The sequence below is a fragment of the Microcaecilia unicolor genome, chromosome 5 (assembly GCF_901765095.1).
Source record: "Microcaecilia unicolor chromosome 5, aMicUni1.1, whole genome shotgun sequence".
NCBI lineage: Eukaryota > Metazoa > Chordata > Amphibia > Gymnophiona > Siphonopidae > Microcaecilia > Microcaecilia unicolor.
The window spans coordinates 311,357,606-311,378,267 of record NC_044035.1 but is presented as its reverse complement, the minus strand read 5'-3'; the positions used below and the strand labels follow the sequence as shown (position 1 = coordinate 311,378,267).

The 20,662-nt window shown below is 40.2% G+C and overlaps 1 protein-coding gene across 3 annotated transcripts in view; it reads left to right on the top strand.

Moving 5' to 3' along the window:
- Positions 1-20,662, top strand: part of PHKB (phosphorylase kinase regulatory subunit beta) — a 435,362-nt gene that overhangs the window by 48,957 nt on the left and 365,743 nt on the right. For all 3 annotated transcript variants that reach the window (XM_030204379.1, XM_030204381.1, XM_030204382.1), the window contains one exon: positions 5,955-6,044. In XM_030204379.1, the coding sequence (XP_030060239.1) occupies positions 5,955-6,044 (90 nt within the window). The remainder of the gene's footprint in view (positions 1-5,954; positions 6,045-20,662) is intronic.

The window sequence follows — 20,662 nt, the reverse complement described above, 5'->3', positions numbered from 1 at the left end:
TAACCCCATCCCATAAAAGTGAGAACTACAGTCCCGTTGGTCTAAATTCAGTGATATACACCACTCTGGAAATACTACAGAATAATAAGAGAGTGAAAATTGATTCTGAATATTTTCCTCTGCCCTTTTTATTTTTTGGAAAAATTTGTGTGTGAAGGAAAAGTATGGAAGCATGAGGCATGTCTAGTGCATGGCATCTTGTTAGAGATGGCTTCTGCTCTGAGTGTTCCATGGAGTTATTTCCTGGTTCTCTGGAATTTGCAGTTTCTCACCTAATGTACCAGTTGTAGTTGTGTTGGTTTATATTCTGTTTTTACCTTTTATATGTTTTTGTGGGAAAAACGAAACAGGAAGATATCTGCTGCTTAAGAATTAGAAATTGATGATTATTTCATTGTTTCAAACTCAAAAATATATCCCCGAGACATCTTTAATAGTAGTTCACATTGAGAAAAGGGAAAACCTGTCGTGATGTATTGTTTCATACTTTTTAGGGGAAGTATGAAGTATAGAAATGTTAAGTAGTAGTAGGACATAGAAGCATCCCAATGAAATTTGTCATGGTGTTACTGCTGTGAGCCCAGCATCTCGATCATTTTAAAGAGGAATATTTGAACCTAATTAACTCATCTTTTAACGTAGGGGTCCTTTAACCAAGCTTTGGGAAAATGGGCCCTGTGGTAGCTGTTTTTCCCACTCACCAAGACCCTTTTTACCGCAGCACATAAATAGCCCCTTAAAAATATGGCCATGCGGTAAGATTACTGTTACCACATAGCCATGCGGCGGGGAGCACTTGCCACCACCCATTAAGGTGACGGTATGGGCTCCCATGGTAACCTGGCAGCGTGCAACACTGCCCAATCGTCACTGGGTTAGCACCATGGTAAAATCATTGCGCTTGAAATGGCGTGAGCCTAAGGTGGAACTACCACCGGAGGTCACATTGGGCTAATGTTAGTTCCAGGTTGCCACGTGGCAACCATTTAGTAAAATTACCCCGTAGGTTGAAATACACCCTGTAGGTGTAATGGGCTTTAAATATTGCGTATAAGCCTTTAGATGTTTAAGAGTAAAAGCTGATTTTCATTGAAATTATTGGCTTTCAACTACCGTGTTTCCCTGAAAATAAGACACTGTCTTATATTAATTTTTGCCCCCCAAAATGCGCTAGGTCTTATTTTCAGGGGCTGTCTTATTTTTCAGGGAAACATCAGGGTTGGATCGGGGTTGGCCCGCCCGCCCTCCGTCGCTCCCGGAACTAACCTTAAACGCCTCCTTTCACCTTCGCAGCAAGCAGCAGAAGGGCAGGCCACTCCTTCCTTCCGTGTCCCGTCCTCACCTGACGTAACATCCCCGAGGGCAGGGCACGGAAGGAAGGAGAGGTCTGCCCTGCTGCTGCTTGCTGCGAAGGTGAAAAGAGGCGTTTAAGGTTAGTTCCGGGAGCGACGGAGGGTGGGTGGAGGGGGGCCTGGCGACCTCGGGTGGGGGGGGGGGGGGCAGCCCGGGGGCGGCCTTGTCCTGCTCTCAGCGGCCCTGCTTTCAAACAAAAATTTGCTAGGTCTTACTTTCGGGGGAGGCCTTATATCTACCAATTCAGGAAAACCTCTACTAGGTCTTATTTTTGGGGGATGTCTTACTTTCGGGGAAACAGGGTATGTGTTATATTCAGTTGACCTTTGGCTGCTGTCCATATGAAGATACTGTGGGAGTATTTAGGCCCGCAGGACCTTTAAAATGTCAAATTAAATACATTTTTATTTACAAAGCTTTTCTTATGGAATATCAAATTAAATACATTTTTATCTACAAAGCTTTCCTTATGGATTATTTTCTCATATTACTAATTTTCAAATTAGCAATGTTCCAAGATCACCACAGTGTGTGGTTTGTGTGCCTTTTGTGCTTTATGGGGTCCTTTTACTAAGGTGCACTATTGATTAGCACACTTAGGGCCCCTTTTACAAAGTGGCAGTAAGCCCAACGCGGGCTTACCGCTTGCTAAACAGGAAGTACTGCCGGGCTACCACAGCAGCCCAGTGGTACTTCCCACCCCCAGTGCACCATCATATCTGGTGCTTCAAAAATATATTTATTTTTGTAGCGCCGGGGTGTACTTGGCGGTAATCAGGCAGTGCCGCTCACTGCCCAGTTACTGTCGAGTTAGCATGGGAACCCTTACCATCACCTGAAATGGTCGCGTGGCAAGTGCTCTACTTGTCACATAGCCATTTCCTGCGGAAAAGAAAGACTACCCTTTTACCAGCTGCAGTAAAGGGGGCCTCTGCACACATCAAAAATGCGCCGACACCAGTGCAGGCCCCCTTTTGCTGCAGCTTGGTAAAAGGGGCCCATTAAATGCTAAGAAATCCATTTTATACCTTTGGTGTTCTTAGCATTTAGTGCATGCAAATCGTTAGTGCACCTTAGTAAAAGGACCCATATATGTTTCGAATATGGGAAATCTTTTCAAAACCAGACATATATTGACAGCATTAGATATGCCTTCTGGTCTTCTTCTGCCATCATGTTCTCTGTTTCTTCAACATTTTATAGTTTATTTTAAACTTATTTTCTGCTCTATTTAATATTGGTGGCAGAATTTTGACTTTAATTAAGTTCTGGGTTAGAAACAAAATTGTCTCTTTGGAAGTTAAATGCTAACTTATTTAAAGAAGGAAATTGTCCTTGGATTCTATATATTTCTTCCAACACAGTCTTAAAGACCATGTAAATTACCTTGCATAATTAATTCAGAAGTCACTTATCTAATTAAAATCTTATTGATGGATTTAGACTACATTGAATTACAATATGGTTTTGGTCTTTTGGGTCCATCTACCTTTGACAATTAGTGAAATAGTATGCAAACATCATAAATTTATAAAACCATCTGACAAAATTAGATGTGGTGTGAAAAGTATACAATAGTTTGGTTTTAATTTCGTGGCTAGTAAAGGAGATGTCTAACAACTCTTGCATCTCAGTTTAAAGCAGTATTATAATCAAAACTTTTATCTAAATTTAAGAACACCACCACCACATTCTGATGATCTTTTTTTTTTAATTATTTTTTAAAATTTTCTACTTGTTATATTTAGAACAAATTTGATTATATCTTCAGGTTATATTTTGATTATTAGTGTTCATTCTTTCTCATATATTATCAAGGTACAGAGGTCCTTGCCTACAGCTGAACTGACTTAAAATATTCATCACATTATTGGCTATAAATAATAATAAGATTATTAGTCTTAGGGCCCTGTTTACTAAGCCACTTTGCAGATGCACTAAACATTACAGCACGCTAATGATAGAGACATCCATTATGTTTCTGTGGGTGTCTCTAGCGTTGGCGCACGCTAATTTTTACCGTGCACTAAAATATTTGCGCGCCTACAGGGTCCTAAAAAAAGTCTCTGATTTACTACTACTACTACTTATAGAAATTAGTAGTAGTAAATCTGAGACTTTTTTTTTCATTTGGCTACTTTTTTTTGGAGGCTTTCTTGTAATGTTATCTGAGCAGTTGTACCCTAATTCTGTATGTGGCGCTCAAAATTGCATGCACAAGACAAATACGTTTTGGGTGCTAATAATCAATTATTGGTGCTAAGTGGCATTAATTTAAATTTACATGTGCATCTTTATTTTATGTGGGGATCAGAAAAGGGATGTAACCATGGGAGGGGCATGGGATCAGGAGCATTCCTGGAATTTGAGCACATTGTTACAGAACAAGGGAGAACCGTGACAATGTACACTAGGTTTCAATTGGTATAAATCCTTGCGCCCAGAATTGGGTGCAGATCCCAGCATCAAATGCTATTTTATAAATGACGCCTAACTCTGAGCGCCATTTATAGAATAGCAATTAGCACTAATTTTTATCAGTGCCATTTGTAGAATTGAGTCATAATCGTTTGTATTCATAATTTAAGTCATCAAAGACAGAGAAGTGGAGGTTTTGTTTTGTGTCTGCTCTTTATTAAAAATGGACTTTAAAAAGAAAAAAAGAATATCATGTATTTATTTAAAACATTTAGTATTTTCCTATAACATTATGTTGAAATTTAAGGTACAATCCCAAACCAGTGGGATAAACAGTAAAATGAAGAATAAAAGTTGATAACCATATAAAGAAAAATAAAATTAGCTCCTTCTCTTCTTCTTTCCCCTGCCCTCCAACACAAATCCAAAAGCCAAGGCAAGTGCAACCTAGGCCCGTTTACAAAGTCATGCTAGCGTTTTTAGTGCACGCTAACCAATTGATGCCCATAATATTCTTGTCAGTGTCTACACGGTTAGCGCATGCTAAAAACACTTGCATGCTTTTGTAAACAGGGTCCTTAATTTTTACTCTTTTTGAAGTCCGTTCATGCTGATATTTTTAAGGTCCATGACTGGGTGTAGGGTGTCACATTATCTGAAAGATATAGGCTGGCCTCATTCTATTCCATCCTTTAAATATTAGACAAGCAGCATAAATTTAGCTTGAAAGCTTTAACTGAAAATCAGTCATGTACTAAAATATTTAATAACTGTTAAACTTCTGTATATATATTTTTTTATAGTTCAGCTGAAATAATGTTTAGTCTGTCTGTGGACATGGCAGCTGCTCCCTAGTTGCTCATAGTCTGCCATGAAGGCAATGCTGTGATAAAGTTGCTAAGTAATACAGCACTCTGATCAGAGCTTGCTTGATACAGGAGAGCCTTGACCCAGCTGACAATCTTAAATATCACTCTGCTAGCAGACTAGATTAATTGTAAAAGCTAAGGGGTTCTTTTACAAAGCGGTGATTAAGCCCAAAGTGGGCTTACCGCACACTAAATCTGAACTATTACCGGCCCAACATAGCCGCTAGTGGTAGTTCCATGTCGAGCATGCACTATTTCTTGCACTCTGGAAATTTTTTATTTTTTTCTAGCGCAGCGGTAACCGGGCATCTCCACATGCTGCCCGGTTACCGCAGGAGCCCTTACCGCCATCTCAATGGGTGGCAAAAAGTGATCCCCGCCGCATTGCTACGCAGTAAAAGTTACCTTGGCTGTTTTGGGGGGGGCATTTTACCGGCTGCGGTAAAAAAGGGCCCTGGCGTGCGGGAAAATTGGCCCCTGCCATTACCACAGTGCCCTTTTTCCTGCAGCTTAGTAAAAGGACCCCTTAAATTGTAGTAAGCATGAGTTGTATCTTGAGAATAAAATTTTGTGTACTCATAAAAAGGATGTTTTAACTGGCCCTACTGCTGGGATCGCTCAGGAGTCTGATGGTAGTTCTGGCGTGCGGTGATAGGGTGCTAGAAAATACTTTTGTATTTTCTAGCACAGGAGGCGTGACTGCCATGCTCTGCCCAGTTACCACCGGAGCCCCTACCGCCACCTAAATAGCAGGCGGTAAGGGCTCCCCCAGGAAGTGGCTGCGTGGCAAGTGTTTAACTTGCCGCACAGCCATTTCCTTTTTTTTTTTTTTTTTTTTTTTTTTTAAAGCCTTTTACTGGCTGTGGTAAAATGGGGCCTCAGTGAGCTACAAATCCTGTGCACCAACGTCACCACAAGGCCCCTTTTACCACCGGTTGGTAAAAGGGCCCCTAAATATCTAATTCAGAGAGCTATTGCAGTTTGGCACCAATGTTCATTTCTGCACCTAGTCGTAGGCATTTGCAATACTGAAAACATGTCCATGGCAGAGCAGTATATTATGCCCCTTGCTCTCCGTCATTCTGACACTTTGCTCTAGGAAGTCTGTGCACTGGTTGTTGACCTAAATGCCCACAGATTTATTGATGAACCATATTATGAAAAACAAATTAAAATAATATGCTTGGTGAAAATCTGTTTTAAGAAAGTGACATTGTTTAATTAAAATGTATGGTTGGTCGTTGAAAATGAAAAATAACTGCAATAGTTTTGTGTTGGTTTCTCTTTATGATTCTTGCTTTTTTTTTTTAATAGGCTCAGTTTATGAACCGCTTAAGAGCATCAATCTTCCACGACCAGATAATGAAAGCCTTTGGGACAAACTGGATCGGTACTATAAAATAGGTAAGGTAAACGAAGTTTAAGATATTATGTAAAAAAAAAAAAGTGTAAACTTTTCCATATTTAGTACATTATGGTGCTCATTTTCATAGCACATAGACTTACAAAGTTACATAGAAGGGCATTTTTGATAGTGTGTCTATGTCGGACTTTGGAGGTTTTACGCTAAATGTACAAAATTCAAATAGGAAATGTACCCATTTCTGAAAAAAGAAACATCTTTTTTTTTTTATTTGAAAATACTGTTTTGAACAAGGTTTTGTGCTTTCTGTGTTTATCTTTTTCAGCCATTTCCTGAAAAAACTGCACAAGTTAAAAATGCACAAAATCAAACTATGGGGATGTAGGAGAGGCCAGCATTTTTAGCAGACTGGTCCCCCAGACACCCCAGGAGAGCAATGGGGCACCCTAGGGGTCACTGCTGTGAACTTCATATAAATGTTTCCTGGTACACATCTCACCATTGCTTCCTTATCTTGTCTGTTGAGCCCCTCAAATTCTACCCAAAACCCTGTACCCCCAACTGTACACCACTACAATAGCCCGTATGGGTGAAGGGGGCACCTGTATGTGAGTACAGTGGGTTTCTGATGAGTTTTGGCGGGCTCCCAGTTTCCACCACAAGTGTAACAGGTAGGGGGAGGTATGGGCCTGGGTCCTTTTGTCTACAGTGCACTGCACCCACCATTAGACTACTCCAGGGACCTGCATGCTGCTGTAATGGACCTGAGTATTACATCTGAGGCTGGCATGGAGCTAGTAAGTAATGATTTTAATCACATTTTTAGGAGGTGGAAGGAGGGTCAGTGACCACTGGGGTAGTAGGGGGAGGTCATCCCTTATTCCCTCCAGTGGTCATCTGATCATTTAGGGCACCTTTTTGTGTCTTATTTGTTAGAAAAACAGGTCTAGACCAATAGGTTGAAGTTTTTGCCCTAGACATTTTGGTTTTGTTCCATTATGGCTGTAAAACGTCCAAGTGTTTGGCATGCCCTAATCCCGCCATCGACATGCCCCTTTGTGATTTGAACACACTGCAGACGAGATGCATAGATGTCTGCAAAATATATTTTGAAAACACCAATTTGTACGTTTTGAGAAGAAATCCATCCAAATGGCCTCCATTGCCCCTGGTACAAAATAAGTACCTGAATATATGTTAACCGCTTTGTATGTAGTTGCAAAAACCTCATAAAGGCGGTATATCAAGTCCCTTTCCCTTTCCCTTTATGGATGTTTTTTGAAAATGAGCCCTATAGTAACCTATGTAACTTTGCAAGTCTATGTGCTTAGAAAATGAGCCTCTGTAGTACACAGGTAATGTAACAAGCAAGATGTCAGATTAAATATTCATAATTTTTTTGAGGGAGGAGGGATTTAAATTAGAGGAATTTTTTTCTACAAACAAATTGAGTAGAAGACAGATTTTATAGCTATTACATTAACACTTGGTTTCAACAAGAATTTCACTGTTCTAAATATTGTGATAATGGTTTGTTTTATATTGCAAAATATTTCTACTCTATCTTATCGATGCTTTCTGAGTAATACAGCTTTGCTCTTGCCAAGATGCGTTTTGTTTCCATAGACAGAAAGGTGACTTTAAGAGTGAAAATATGCATCCTAGGAAATCTACATTATATTAAACTAAATAAACCATACTCGCACATTTCCAAGATAAAATACTGCCATATATGTTTGAAAATTGAGAGCTATAATATATAATTCTAGATCCTACAGTGGAGAAATGTATGTGAAATGGCACTATATACTTTATTTTTGTTTGCATATATGGTGATCAGTTTTATAAAAAGTTATTTTTGCAGGCTTCATTTTACTCACAGCAGTGACTTCTAAAAAATAATAATTTCTGTCAACCAGCTAAATCCATAGGTCTCAATTTATCCTACTAACATTTATTTTCCACATTGTCACTTTTAGATCATAACCAGGGCTGACTCTGTTACAGGGCAGAGTAGGCATTTCTCTGGGGCAGCACAGTTCCATGGTGGTGCTGGTGCACAGGATGGCAGTATGCCAGCACTAAAAGTGATGAGAATTGGTGTGGCATAGGGCTTACGAGCAGAGGTATACACTGAAGACCAGTTGCATTCTGTCCACTCCAATAGGAAGTTTGCATTGTAAGGGTTGGGGCATGGCATCCTTGATCATGCGCTGGTGCTCAAAGGCTCCATGTGTAGTTTATCTCTGCTCTCAGTCCCAGTGGAGGTAGGGTAGAGGCAGCAGTAGCAACAGAAAGGAAGAGGGGGAGGTTTTTGAATACCTGAGTGAGTAGGGAAGGGAAGAGGAGATGCTAGAAATCCACAGGGATAGAGAAGAGGAGGTAAGATGCTGGAGTGGACACAGAGCTGGGAGAAGAGGATGTGCTGGACTATGGGGGAATTGGAGAAAAGAAAGTGAAATGCTGCATATGGGGGGCAGGAAGAGTTAGTAAGAGGCTGGGGAAGGAACGAGAGATGGGGAATGGGATGGCAGATAGGGGAACTGGAAAAAATGAAATGCTGGATGTGGGGGACAGGAAGAGTTAGTATGAGGCTGGGGAAGGAGAGAGAGATGGGGAATGGGATGGCAGATAGGGAGATAGCAAAACTATAGGTAGATACAGTAAGAAAAAAATGGGGGGATTTGCAGATTCATTGATGAGAAGGAGAGGTGAAATCTGAGTGAATAGAGAAACAAAAATACATGAGAGAAAGCTGAAAGTGAAAGATCAATGCAGGAATGGATATAGGGGAGGAAGTAAAGATAGGACGAAAGAAAATAGTCGGGAAAGAGGAAAGTAGAAACCTAAGAGAGCAAGACAGTTAGAAAAATAAAGTTGCCAGACAACAAAGATAAGTTTAATTTTTTTTATTTAATAGTATTTAATAACAGCTGCATCACCTCTCCCTGCTGACCTGAAACAGCTACTTCTCCGCTTCGGAGGCTATAGTCTCCTGTATGTGCTGAATCTACAGGTGCTATATTGTCCTCACCTTTCGCTTGTTCAGCTCGAGTATTTTCATTTACACTGCTCTTAACTGTATACATAAGCTTCCAGCTTCCTTGTTGTCATCATACTTCTAAATGGTTGAATTTGCTACTCTCAAAATGTTATTCTGTAATTATGAGTTTCATAAGAAATGCAAATGTTTAACAAAATCTTAGCTAGAAAATTACACAAAAGGAAAAAAAATGAGTACATGTGTTAAGCCTACATCAACAGGAGCACTTGGTGTTAAATAAAAAAGAAAAAAAGAAAAAAAGTGTGTGTGTATATATATATATATATATATATATATATATATATAGCTAGCTCAACATGCGGTTGTCACCAAGAGTGAAGTCATTTCCTCCTCTTCCCTTGTCACATTTTCTATAGATTGTAACTAGGTACCTTTCTTGTGTAGCCAAGGATAGAACAATCTCCTCCAGCCACAGGCTCCCTGTACAATTAAGAAATAGATGTCCACCAGTATCTTCAACCTTAAGGACTTTTATTCCATGTGGGTTTCTAATGCACAGTTCCAACAGCAGCATTCACCTTCAATCTTAAGCACAGATAAGCCACCTGAAAGTGTGTGGCCAACAGTCCCCTTTAAGTAGCAGGCTATCAGCACATACCAGGATTCAATACAGGCTTACAGTCAGCTCCAGTCTGGGATCTTTATCCAGTGCACAATAAACAGTAGTTCAATTCCCATGACAAACAGTTCTTTCAGTTCATCATCACAGTTCAGTCACCAAGCAGCAGTTTCTACCTTCTATCCTCTTTACCTTCAGGAGAGTTCAGTACTTTAGGGACTCCCTCTACCCAAGGAATTTCAGCCTGCTTCAGTACTTTAGGGACCTCCTGCCCAAGGGTTTTCAGCCTGCAAATACTTTAGGGACCTCCCTGCCCAAGGGTTTTCAGCCTGCAACTGCTTCCCTCCTTCTGCTTCTCTCTCCTGAACTGCTGAGACTCCTTCCCACCTGCCTAATTAATCCCTGGCTTCAGCTACCACAACCCATCATTCTTCTTCCATTAGCTTCCCCAAACCCATACCAGCTGTGTTAAGCATTAGACTAATGAGACCAATGATGAACTCCTGCACACAGGGTTTCCTAACTCTCTTTCCGCCTAGTGGCAGCCACTCTACACAACCTGCCAGCTTACACCCATGTCTTCCCTGATTGCAGCTAGGAGTCCAGTCCGGGTTCTTCATCTCACCCTCTGGCTCCTTGCCTGCAGTGCCTTCTGGGACTTGTATTTCAGACTGAAACTGCCTTAACCCAACTATCCTGGATGTGAACAAGATTCAGCAAGTTCTAGCCCAGTTCACATTTTTTGTTAGTCAATGCACAATCTATTCATAATAAGGTTATGTCAATTTGTGATCAACTGTTCAACAAAAGTCCTGATTCATGGCCGAACAGCTCAAACTGGTCTAATAGGTAATAGACAATTAAAAAAAAAAAAAAAAGTGTTTTCATGCAAATTTAAGAATCTCCTTGTTGAAAGTAATCTCTGTTTAAAACAAATTGCTATGTTAAAACTTGTCAGTACTCCAGCTCTGTGCTTAATTCTCTTTAATTATACTGCATCAAGTAAAATAAGATTTCATACATTACAGGAATAAGAATGTTTTAAATTTATATTAGAAACTTGAAAATATTCAATTAAAAATAATTGCTTTTTTAAAAAAATCAGCAATATTATGTATTTACATAAAAAAAAGTGTTTAATAAAATGATTACTCTCACTGTGACTCTGTAGCAGTGGGTCCCCTGTAGTAGCTGTTTGTTGTCTTTGATTCTGAGCATGGAGACTAGGCAGGCATGTTCTTTGAATGGAATGGCTTGGCGTTTAGAACTGGAGAACTGTCAAGTTACCCAGTTCCAACAGGGTGATCATAGACCAGTCCTGAATTTTGGACAAGCCTATTCTGGTGCTTTTTGGGACCTGCAGCACAGATTTCAGTGGATAGAAACAAGACAAAAAGAATGAGATTTATGTGTGTCTGAGGTATAAACTTTACAAAATTTTACATGTGAAAAACTTTTCTTAAGTACATAAGCATCACCATACTGGGACAGACTGAAGGTCCATCCGGCCCAGTATCCTGTTTCCAACAGTGGTCAATCCAGGTCACAAGTACCTGGCAAGATCCCCAAAAGAGAAACAGATTTTATCCTGCTTTCCCAGGAGTAAGCAATAGGATTTCACAAATCCATCTTAATAATGACTTGTGGACTTTGTTTTAAGAACTTGTCCAAAGTTTGCTTGTTTTTTTTTAAGCCCTGCAAAGCTAACTGCTTTTACCACATTCTCTGGCAACAAATTTCAGAGCTTAATTGACTGAAGAAATATTTTCTCTGATTTGTTTTAAATTCACTATCCACCTTATAATTGAAAGAGAAAAACGCCTAGATTTCGACCCAAATCGGGAGATAGACGTTTATCTCACAAAAACGAATAAATCGGTATAATGGAAAGCCGATTTTGGACGTTTTCAACTGCACTCCATCGCGGAAGCGTACAAAGTTGACGGGGGCATGTCGGAGGCGTGGCGAAGGTGGAACTGGGGCGTGGTTATCGGCCGAGGAGAGATGGGCGCCTTTCGCCGATAATGGAAAAAAAGTATGCGTTTGTAACTAGAATTTAGGGCACTTTTCCTGGACCCTGTTTCTTCACGAATAAGGCCCCAAAAAGTGCCCTAAATGACCAGATTACCACCAGAGGGAATCGGGGATGACCTCCCCTGACTCCCCCAGTGGTCACTAACCCCCTCCCACCACAAAAAATGATGTTTCACAACTTTTATTTTCACCCTCAAATGTCATACCCACCTCCCTGGCAGCAGTATGCAGGTCCCTGGAGCAGTTGTTAGGGGGTGCAGTGGACTTCAGGCAGGTGGACCCAGGCCCATCCCCCCCTACCTGTTACAATTGTGCTGCTTAATGCTTATTAGTCGTCCAACCCCCCAAACCCACTGTACCCACATGTAGGTGCCCCCCTTCACCCCTTAGGGCTATAGTAATGGTGTAGACTTGTGGGCAGTGGGTTTTGAGGGGGATTTGGGGGGCTCAACACACAAGGGAAGGGTGCTATGCACCTGGGAGCTCTTTTACCTTTTTTTTTGTTTTTGTAAAAGTGCCCCCTAGGGTGGCCGGTTGGTGTCCTGGCATGTTAGGGGGACCAGTGCACTACGACTCCTGGCCCCTCCCACGAACAAATGCCTTGGATTTATTCGTTTTTGAGCTGGGCGCTTTCATTTTCCATTATCACTGAAAAACAAAAACGCCCAGCTCACAAATTGTCGAATAAAACATGGACGTCTATTTTTTTAGAAAATACGGTTCGGTCCGCTCCTTCACGGACCCGTTCTCGGAGATAAACGCCCATGGAGATAGACGTTTTCGTTCAATTATGCCCCTTCACGTAGTAGCTTCATGGAAAGAGTAAATTAGTGATTCATGTCTACCTGTTCCACTTCTCTCAGTATTTTATAGATCCCTATCATATCTCCCCTCAGCCATCTCTTCTCAGTGCTGACTAGCATTAACCTCTTTAGGGTTTCCTCATAAGGAAGTCATCCCATCCCCTTATTTTCATCGTCCTTCTCTGTACCTTTTCTAATTTCGCTATTTATTTATTTATTTTTGATGTGGTGACCAGAATTGCACACAATATTGTGTGCTATAGCACCATACCGCTACACACACTGAGCAGAAGGTTTCAGCATATCATCAACAATGACTTAGATCCTTTTCCTGGGTGGTGACTCCTAATATTGAACCTTCCATTGTATAGCTATAGCTCTGGGTTCTTCTTTCCTACATTCATCACTTTGCAGTTGCTCATATTAAAAGCCATCTGCCATTTGGATGCCCAGTCTCCCATCTTGTAAGGTCTTCTTGCAATTTTCACAATCCTCTTGTCACAAATGAAAGAAGCAAAATGATACACTACCGTCTGCCTGGCCAGGATGAACAGACAGATGTAGAAATGTTAAATGAAATTAGGGACGCAAACAAACTGGACAACACAATAATAATGGAAAATTGGAGGGTGGCCAATGTAACACCAATTTTTAAAAAAAGGTTCCAGAGGAAATCGGGGAAATTATAGACTGGTGAGTCTGACGTCGGTCCCAGGCAAAATGGTAGAGACTATTATAAAAAAACAAAATTACAGAGCATATTCAAAAGCATGGATTAATGAGACAAAGCCAACATGGATTTAGTGAAGGGACATCTTGCCTCACCAATCTATTACATTTCTTTGAAGGGGTGAACAAACATGTGGATAAAGGTGAGCCAGTTGATATTGTGTATCTGGATTTTCAGAAGGCATTTGACCAAAGTACCTCATGAGACTCCAGAGGAAATTGGAGAGTCGTGGGATAGGAGGTAGTGTCCTATTGTGGATTAAAAACTGGTTAAAAGATAGAAAACAGAGAGTAGGGTTAAATGGTCAGTGTTCTCAATGGACAAGGGTAGCTAGTGGGGTTCCCCAGGGCTCTGTGCTGGGACCGCTGCTTTTTAACATATTTATAAATGACCTAGAGATGGGAGTAACTAGTGAGGTAGTTAAATTTGCTGACAACACAAAGTTATTCAAAGTCGTTAAATCGTAAGAGGATTGTGAAAAATTACAAGAGGACCTTACGAGACTGGGCGTCTAAATGGCAGATGATGTTTAATGTGAGCAAGTGCAAAGTGATGCATGTGGGAAAGAGGAACCCGAATTATAGCTACATCATGCAAGGTTCCATGTTAGGAGACCAAGAAAAGGATCTAGGTGTCGTCGTTGATGATACGTTGAAACCTTCTGCTCAGTATGCTGTTGCAGCTAAGAAAACAAATAGAACGTTAGGTGTTATTAGGAAAGGAATGGAAAACAAAAATGAGGACGTTATAATTCTTTTGCTTCACTCCATGGTGCGACTGCACCTCGAATGTTGTGTTTAATTCTGGTCGCCACATCTCAAAAAAGATATAGTGGAATTAGAAAAGGTGCAGAGAAGGGCGATGAAAATGATAAAGGGGATGGGACAACTTCCCTATGAGGGAAGGCTAAAGCGGCTAGGGCTCTTCAGCTTGGAGAAAAGATGGCTGAGGGAAGATATGATAGCGAACTATAAAATAATGAGTGGAGTGGAATGGGTAGACGTGAAGCGTCTGTTTACTCTTTCCAAAAATACTAGGACCTAGGGGGCATGCAATGAAGTTACAAAGTAGTAAATTTAAAACAAATTGGAGAAAATGTTTCTTTACTCAAAGTGTAATTGAACTCTGGAATTTGTTGCCAGAGAATGTGGTAAAGGCAGTTGGTTTAGCAGAGTTTAAAGAAGGTTTGGACATCTTCCTAAAGGAAAAGTCCATAGATCATTATTAAATTGGACTTGGGGAAAATCCACTATTTCTGGGATAAGTAGCATAAAATGTTTTGTACTTTTTGGGACCTTGCCAGGTATTTGTGACCTAGATTGGTCACTGTTGGAAACAGGATGCTGGGCTTGATGGACCTTTGGTCTGTTTCAGTATGGCAATACTTATGTACTTATGAAAGGATATATACAGATTGAAGGCAGTATTAGGGTTGTTTTCACAGGATTTTGCCCAGGTAACAGTTGGTAAGTTCCCCAGGCTGAAACCTCCCTTCTCTTAGAATGTACACATATACATTTGTACCCATGACCTTCTCCACTCCAGCTCAAATATTTCAAAGGGGATTCTGAGACTGTCCCCAGTAGGGACACAGAAAAATAGACTTAGACATGTACTCTCTCCAGCCGTAGACACATACGTACATATATATTTTCAGTCTTGCTCTTCTGGTGCTGTCCTACTTCTCATATAGTCGGTGCCACCCAGCACCCACCCCCTACTAGGTCTGTCAACCTCATGTAAAGTTCTTGCATTTGTTGTTAGCTCTTTTAAACTCAGCCTACAGCAGCAATCCCTTCACGCTTACCCCATGCATTTTAAATTTCTGTTCCTTCTCAATACTCCTCCCCCCCCCCCAGGACACTAACTGCTCCCACTGCCTCTCACCAAGGCGCTGTTCAGAGCTCTGTCTTTCCCACAGCACTTGACCTGCACAAGAACATCCCCAGCTCAGTCCCTCCTTTTTGTGACTCGAGCAGCATTCCCATTGGCTGGATCCTACCACAGCTTCTGCACTGGAAGGTGGGAGGATTGGAGAAATATAGTGGGCTAAAACTCTGAAAAATATCCATATATTTTAGCCATGCTTTTGACTTTGAGCAAGGTAATTGTAGAAATCTGTAGAAACCTAAGAAAAAAATCAAGATAGCAATCTTATCTCCGAGCCTGAGCATATCTGATATCCCCCGCCCCCCCCCCCCCCCAAACATTTGGGCCCTAATCATGTGCCTAGTTTGCCCATGCCTTAATCCAGCTCTGTGTAACCTGATGGACCTCATCAAGGCCTGCCTCCCTTTGTGCCTTTCCTCAAGGAGCCAGATTAAGTCCTTTTTCCCATTCTTATCTGACTTCAGATTGCTCAGGGAAAGCCTACCAAGGTGACATTTGGCATAATTTTGTCATGGTATGAATGCATTTTTACATTGGATAAATAGTAATAAAAGCAGTTTGTTTTGCTCATGCCTGTCTTCAGAGGAGACTGCTTAAGGAGTAGATCCTGTTAGATAATAAAGGGAGGGGCAATAGAAGAAAAAGGGTGTATAGAAAACTGGCTTTTATTATTATTCATTGTTGAAGTTTACCATGATGTGAAAATAGGTTTGAAGTAGACCATGCACTCCAGTCATCCAGAAGCTCAGCCAACCATCCAAATGTACAGCAAATAATTTTGTAATCTACAAGCCTTGAGGTGCAGTTGCCTACTGCACACCTTCGGTCAGTAAATGAGTATTCAGCCTTATAGCTGGGGAGGGGGGAAGCTAATTTGTCTGGGGAAGGCAATGTCCAATAGTTTGCCAAGAAAGAGTCACGCAAGTGGCTATGCCTATACATCATTTGTGATTTGGTACTTGCATAAGGATATTATTTTATAATAGGTACCAAAGAAATAATAGCTCTCCCCTAGATCCCGCAACTTGAAGACTCATCTGTATGTTGAATAATCAGTTGTCTGGCATAGTGCACGGCTCTTTGTAGAACTAATTGGTAGCAGTCAGCATGCACATTATTAGATGATATTTTCACTGCATTACTGTGTAACAAATGGGTAAAAGTATTCAAGGAGGAAAAAGCACTGTATTGCCCTTTGGGATAGATGTGCAATACAGATAATATAAACCTGTAAATAATTTTTTTTTAAGACCTGCTCTACAAACTATTTGTTTTATTGACAAAAGCACTTTGTAAATCTAGCATATAGTGGGATAGTGAAAAAACAGGTAGGTATCAAGTAAATAAATTAAGAATTTACAGCCAGATTAGCAAGATCAGTACTTAAATTCTGGTTTATGTGATAAAATAGAAGTCCCTTGAGGCACGAGTTGAAAAAAATCATTAAAAGTTATGATTTCTTTTATCTTTGCTATTTTATTGCCTGAAACAGAGTATTCACTTGACAGAGTGCTCTTCACCTTCATTTTGGTGTCTTTGCCTCGGGCTTGGAATGCACAACTTGATTAATCGTCATTTATTTGGTGGTGGTAGTTGTAAAATCATTCAAAACCATCTATTTCAAAAATGTAGAAATATGGAACATTAAAAATAGGTGTTGCTGATTTACTTCCACTCTTTTCTGCATGTTACTAAAGGGCACATTTGACATTTTGAGTAACTTAATAGAATAGAAATCTATTACATGCCAGCTGACAATAAAATATGAGGTAATAATTTGCATCTAAAAGCAAATGTAGATAATATTTCTAGGTGTTTACAAATATTTGCTACTGTGCATTGATCCTGTGTACTGATGTTGGTATGATTTATTATCACTACTATTGTTTTCTGTCAGTTTCCTGGAGCTCCTCTCACATAGAATTACTTTCTGTTCACCTAGGGTAGCATAAGCCTTTGTTCACAGCTACCTTGGATTTTCCTCTGTATTTTTTGTAATATTTTCCTTAAAACTGAACCCAGCCTTCTGTACCTTGGTTAGTATCCTGTCTGTCCTGTAAGTATTGCGATTGAACAATGGTGGAGGCTCTCTTGTCCTCAAGATTGTGAGCTACTCAATAGAAGTGACTAAAAGTTTGTGTTGCGATTGCCCTATTTAAGGCACTTTGCATTTAAGTCTGACCCCCTGATGCAGGCTTCCGCTGAAACACAGCCCATATCGAGTCCTTCATTAAAGGTTTGATGTTCACCCAATCTTATTACAGTACTATACTGTACTAATGAAGGTTTCTATACTGCTATTATTCCAAAAGGATTCAGTGCGGTTTACAACAGGCAAAAACAGGAAAATTCCAACAGTAAGGACAAATAACTATCCAAAGCACTAGTCAAAAAAAACAAATTTAAACTATTGTTCAAAAATATAACTTTTAACAATCTTGGAGGCCCTTGGTGCTTTTTCCTGGGTGACTGAAATACCCACATTGGGGGTAAGTTTTATAAAGCATTTCCCACATGTAAAGCATATTTTACATGTGAAAATGTTCTAATAGGCATACTGCAAGATTGTGCTTACTTTTATGTTATCTGTGCAATAGGCCTTCCCCTGGGTGGAGTTGGGCCAGAGTTAGTATACATATGTATTGTGTAAATATGCATATATACAAACACATTTAAATCATAAGAACATAAGATTAGCCATACTGCGTCAGACCAGTGGTCCACCTAGCTCAGTATACTGTTTCCAGCAGTGGCCAAAACAGGTCACAAGTACTTGTCAGAAACCCAGGCAGTAGCAACATTTCATGCTACCAATCCCAGTTCAACCAGTGGCTTCCCTCTGTCTTAATAGCACACTATGGTCTTTTCCTCCAGAAACTTGTCCAAACCTTTTTTAAACCCAGATACGCGAACCACTGTTACTACATCCTCTGGCAAAGAGTTCCAGAGCTTGTACATTTTTGTGCCAATGGGATTCATTGTACAAGCCTATTTTACAGAAGTGTGTAGCACCTTAATTGCATTTATTAATTACCATTCCAGATCTAGGTTATAAACATAATATGTAGTTCTGTAATCAAAAAGTATAATGCACAGTGCTTCAGAGGTGCATCTCTGTGTCAAATTTGGGAGCGGGAAACTGGTGAACGTATAATACCTGCTAAATGTAAGACATTCTGGGCGGTAATTCCGAGTTTGGCGCACGCCAAATCCGACAGTAGAAAATATTTTTCTATTTTCTACCATGGGGGGTATTCCTGGTGGTATTTGGCAGCGTGGCCATGTTGGTGTGCGTTGCATGGTTACCGTGTGGGTAGCACTTGAGCCCTTACCATTAAGTCATTGGCTGGTGGTATGGGCTCAGGCCCCAAATAGGTGCATGCTAGTTTTAATTTTTGCGCATTCCTATTTCCTGACCCATTAAAAATGACCTTTTTCCCAGCCTCGGTAAAACGTGGCCTAGCGCGTGCCCAAAAGATGTGCCCACACTACTGCAGGCCACATTTTACCGCAGCTTTGTAAAAGGACCCCTGAGTGAGAAAATATTTCCTCCTGTTTTAAAAGGATTTCCATGTAACATCATTGAGTGTCCCCTAGTCTTTGCACATTTTGAAAGAGTAAAAAATCTAATCACTTCAACTCGTTCTACACAGCCCAAGATTTTGTAGACCTCAATCATATCTTCCCTCAGTCTCTTTTCCAAGCTGAAGAGCCCTAACCTGTTTAGCCTTTCCTTATGAGAGAAGTTGCATTTCCTTTATCATTTTGTTTGCTCTTTGAACATTTTTGATTTTGACTACTAAATACAGTGACCAGAACTGATTGCAATACTTTAGGCTAGGTAGCACCATTGAGTGATACAAAGGCATTATAGTATTCTCAGTATTATTTACCATCCCTTCCCTAATAATTACTAGCATCCTGTTTGCTTTTTTGGCCGCCGCCACACACTGGGCAGAAGATTTCAGCGTATTATCTATAATGACACCTAGATCTTTTTCTTGGGTGCTGACTCCCAAGGTGGACCCTAGCTTCAGGTAACCATGATTTGGATTGTTCTTCCCAATGTGCATCACTTTGCATTTGTCCACATTAGATTTCATCTGCCATTTGGATTTCCAGTCTTCCAATTTCCTAAGGTATTAAAATATTGTCTGCATAACAGTACATCCTCATCCCAAATTCCTGAATAATTCTTAGTAGTGGTGCAGTGAAAATATTAAAAAGTACTGGTGAAAGATTATGTTTTTTATCCCTTATTGTAGTGATGGTTTGAGCCTGGGACCATGCATCCTTCCTGAATCCTGTAATTATTGTGCTTAATCTAGTCAACAGGTGTCTCCCTGAAGCACTGAGCTCTATTCCTTTCCACACTCCCAATCTCCAATCAGGGGAGGGAACTGTGAATGCAGCTTCTGTAGCATTCTTAGGGTCCCTTTTACTAAGCTGCTTAAGCGTCTACGCATGCCAGAATGGAGTTACCACCCAACTACCACGTGGCTCTTGCGGTAATTTCATTTTTGGTGCGCGTCTGAAAAATAATTTGTATTTTCGGACGCACGCAGGTCATTTCCGCCCGGTTACCATGTGAGACGTTACCGTTAGATCAATGGCTGGTGGTAAGGCATCAGACCCAAAACCGACACGCGGCAATTTTCGACAAAAATTTTAAAAAAGGTTTTTGTTTTTTTTACAGGTGCGCTGAAAAATGATTCTGCGCGTGCGCAAAACACATGTCTGCACTACCGCAGACCATTTTTCAGCTCGTCTACTGAGGAGCAGAAAACACAACTTGGATTGAACTGGCTTCACACTTGCCATTTAAGCCAGTAGAGACTGGCCATTATTCAATTCTTACAAGGGCATTTGGAATATATGGCAAAATTATTTGGTATAGACAAACATTTAAATTACTACAAATGAGGGATTTGGTAGTTGTCATAGTTTCAATTAAAGACAAAGACATTATAATCTTTGAAAGAATACATCAATATCAACAACTTATATATATATTCTAAGAAAAACATCAAAGGAAAATTTTACTTATTGATTAAGCAGTCCACTAATAATGGGAGAGTCCAAGATTATTTCCAAAGGAAGTTGGATAAAACAAAATCACAAATAAAGATACAGGTTAACGCCTATATAATTGGTCAGCTAATCATTTGGACCATTACCCGTGCTACCCTGCACATTTAAGAAACTACGCAATTGAAGAGGTTCAAAGAACACATATTTTTTGTCTTTAAAAATCAAAGTACATTTACATGGAAAACGTAATTGGATGCGGGCATTTAGTACTAAAGTCTCTTGTTTCAACTCCAGGAATTTTTTCCTACTTTGTTGAGTCCATTTAGAAATGTCTGGAAAAATTGACACTTTTTCTCCCAAGAATTCAGGGTGAACTTTTTGAAAATAGAGCCTTAATAAGGCTTCTTTATCCTGTGAAAATACAAAAGTCACCAAAAGCGTTGCTCTTATTTTAATTTCCTCTTTAGAGTTATCCAAAAATGTAGAAATATCTGATATATCCATCGATCTTTCTTGCTGCTGTTCTTGATCTAACTGCTGTTCACAAT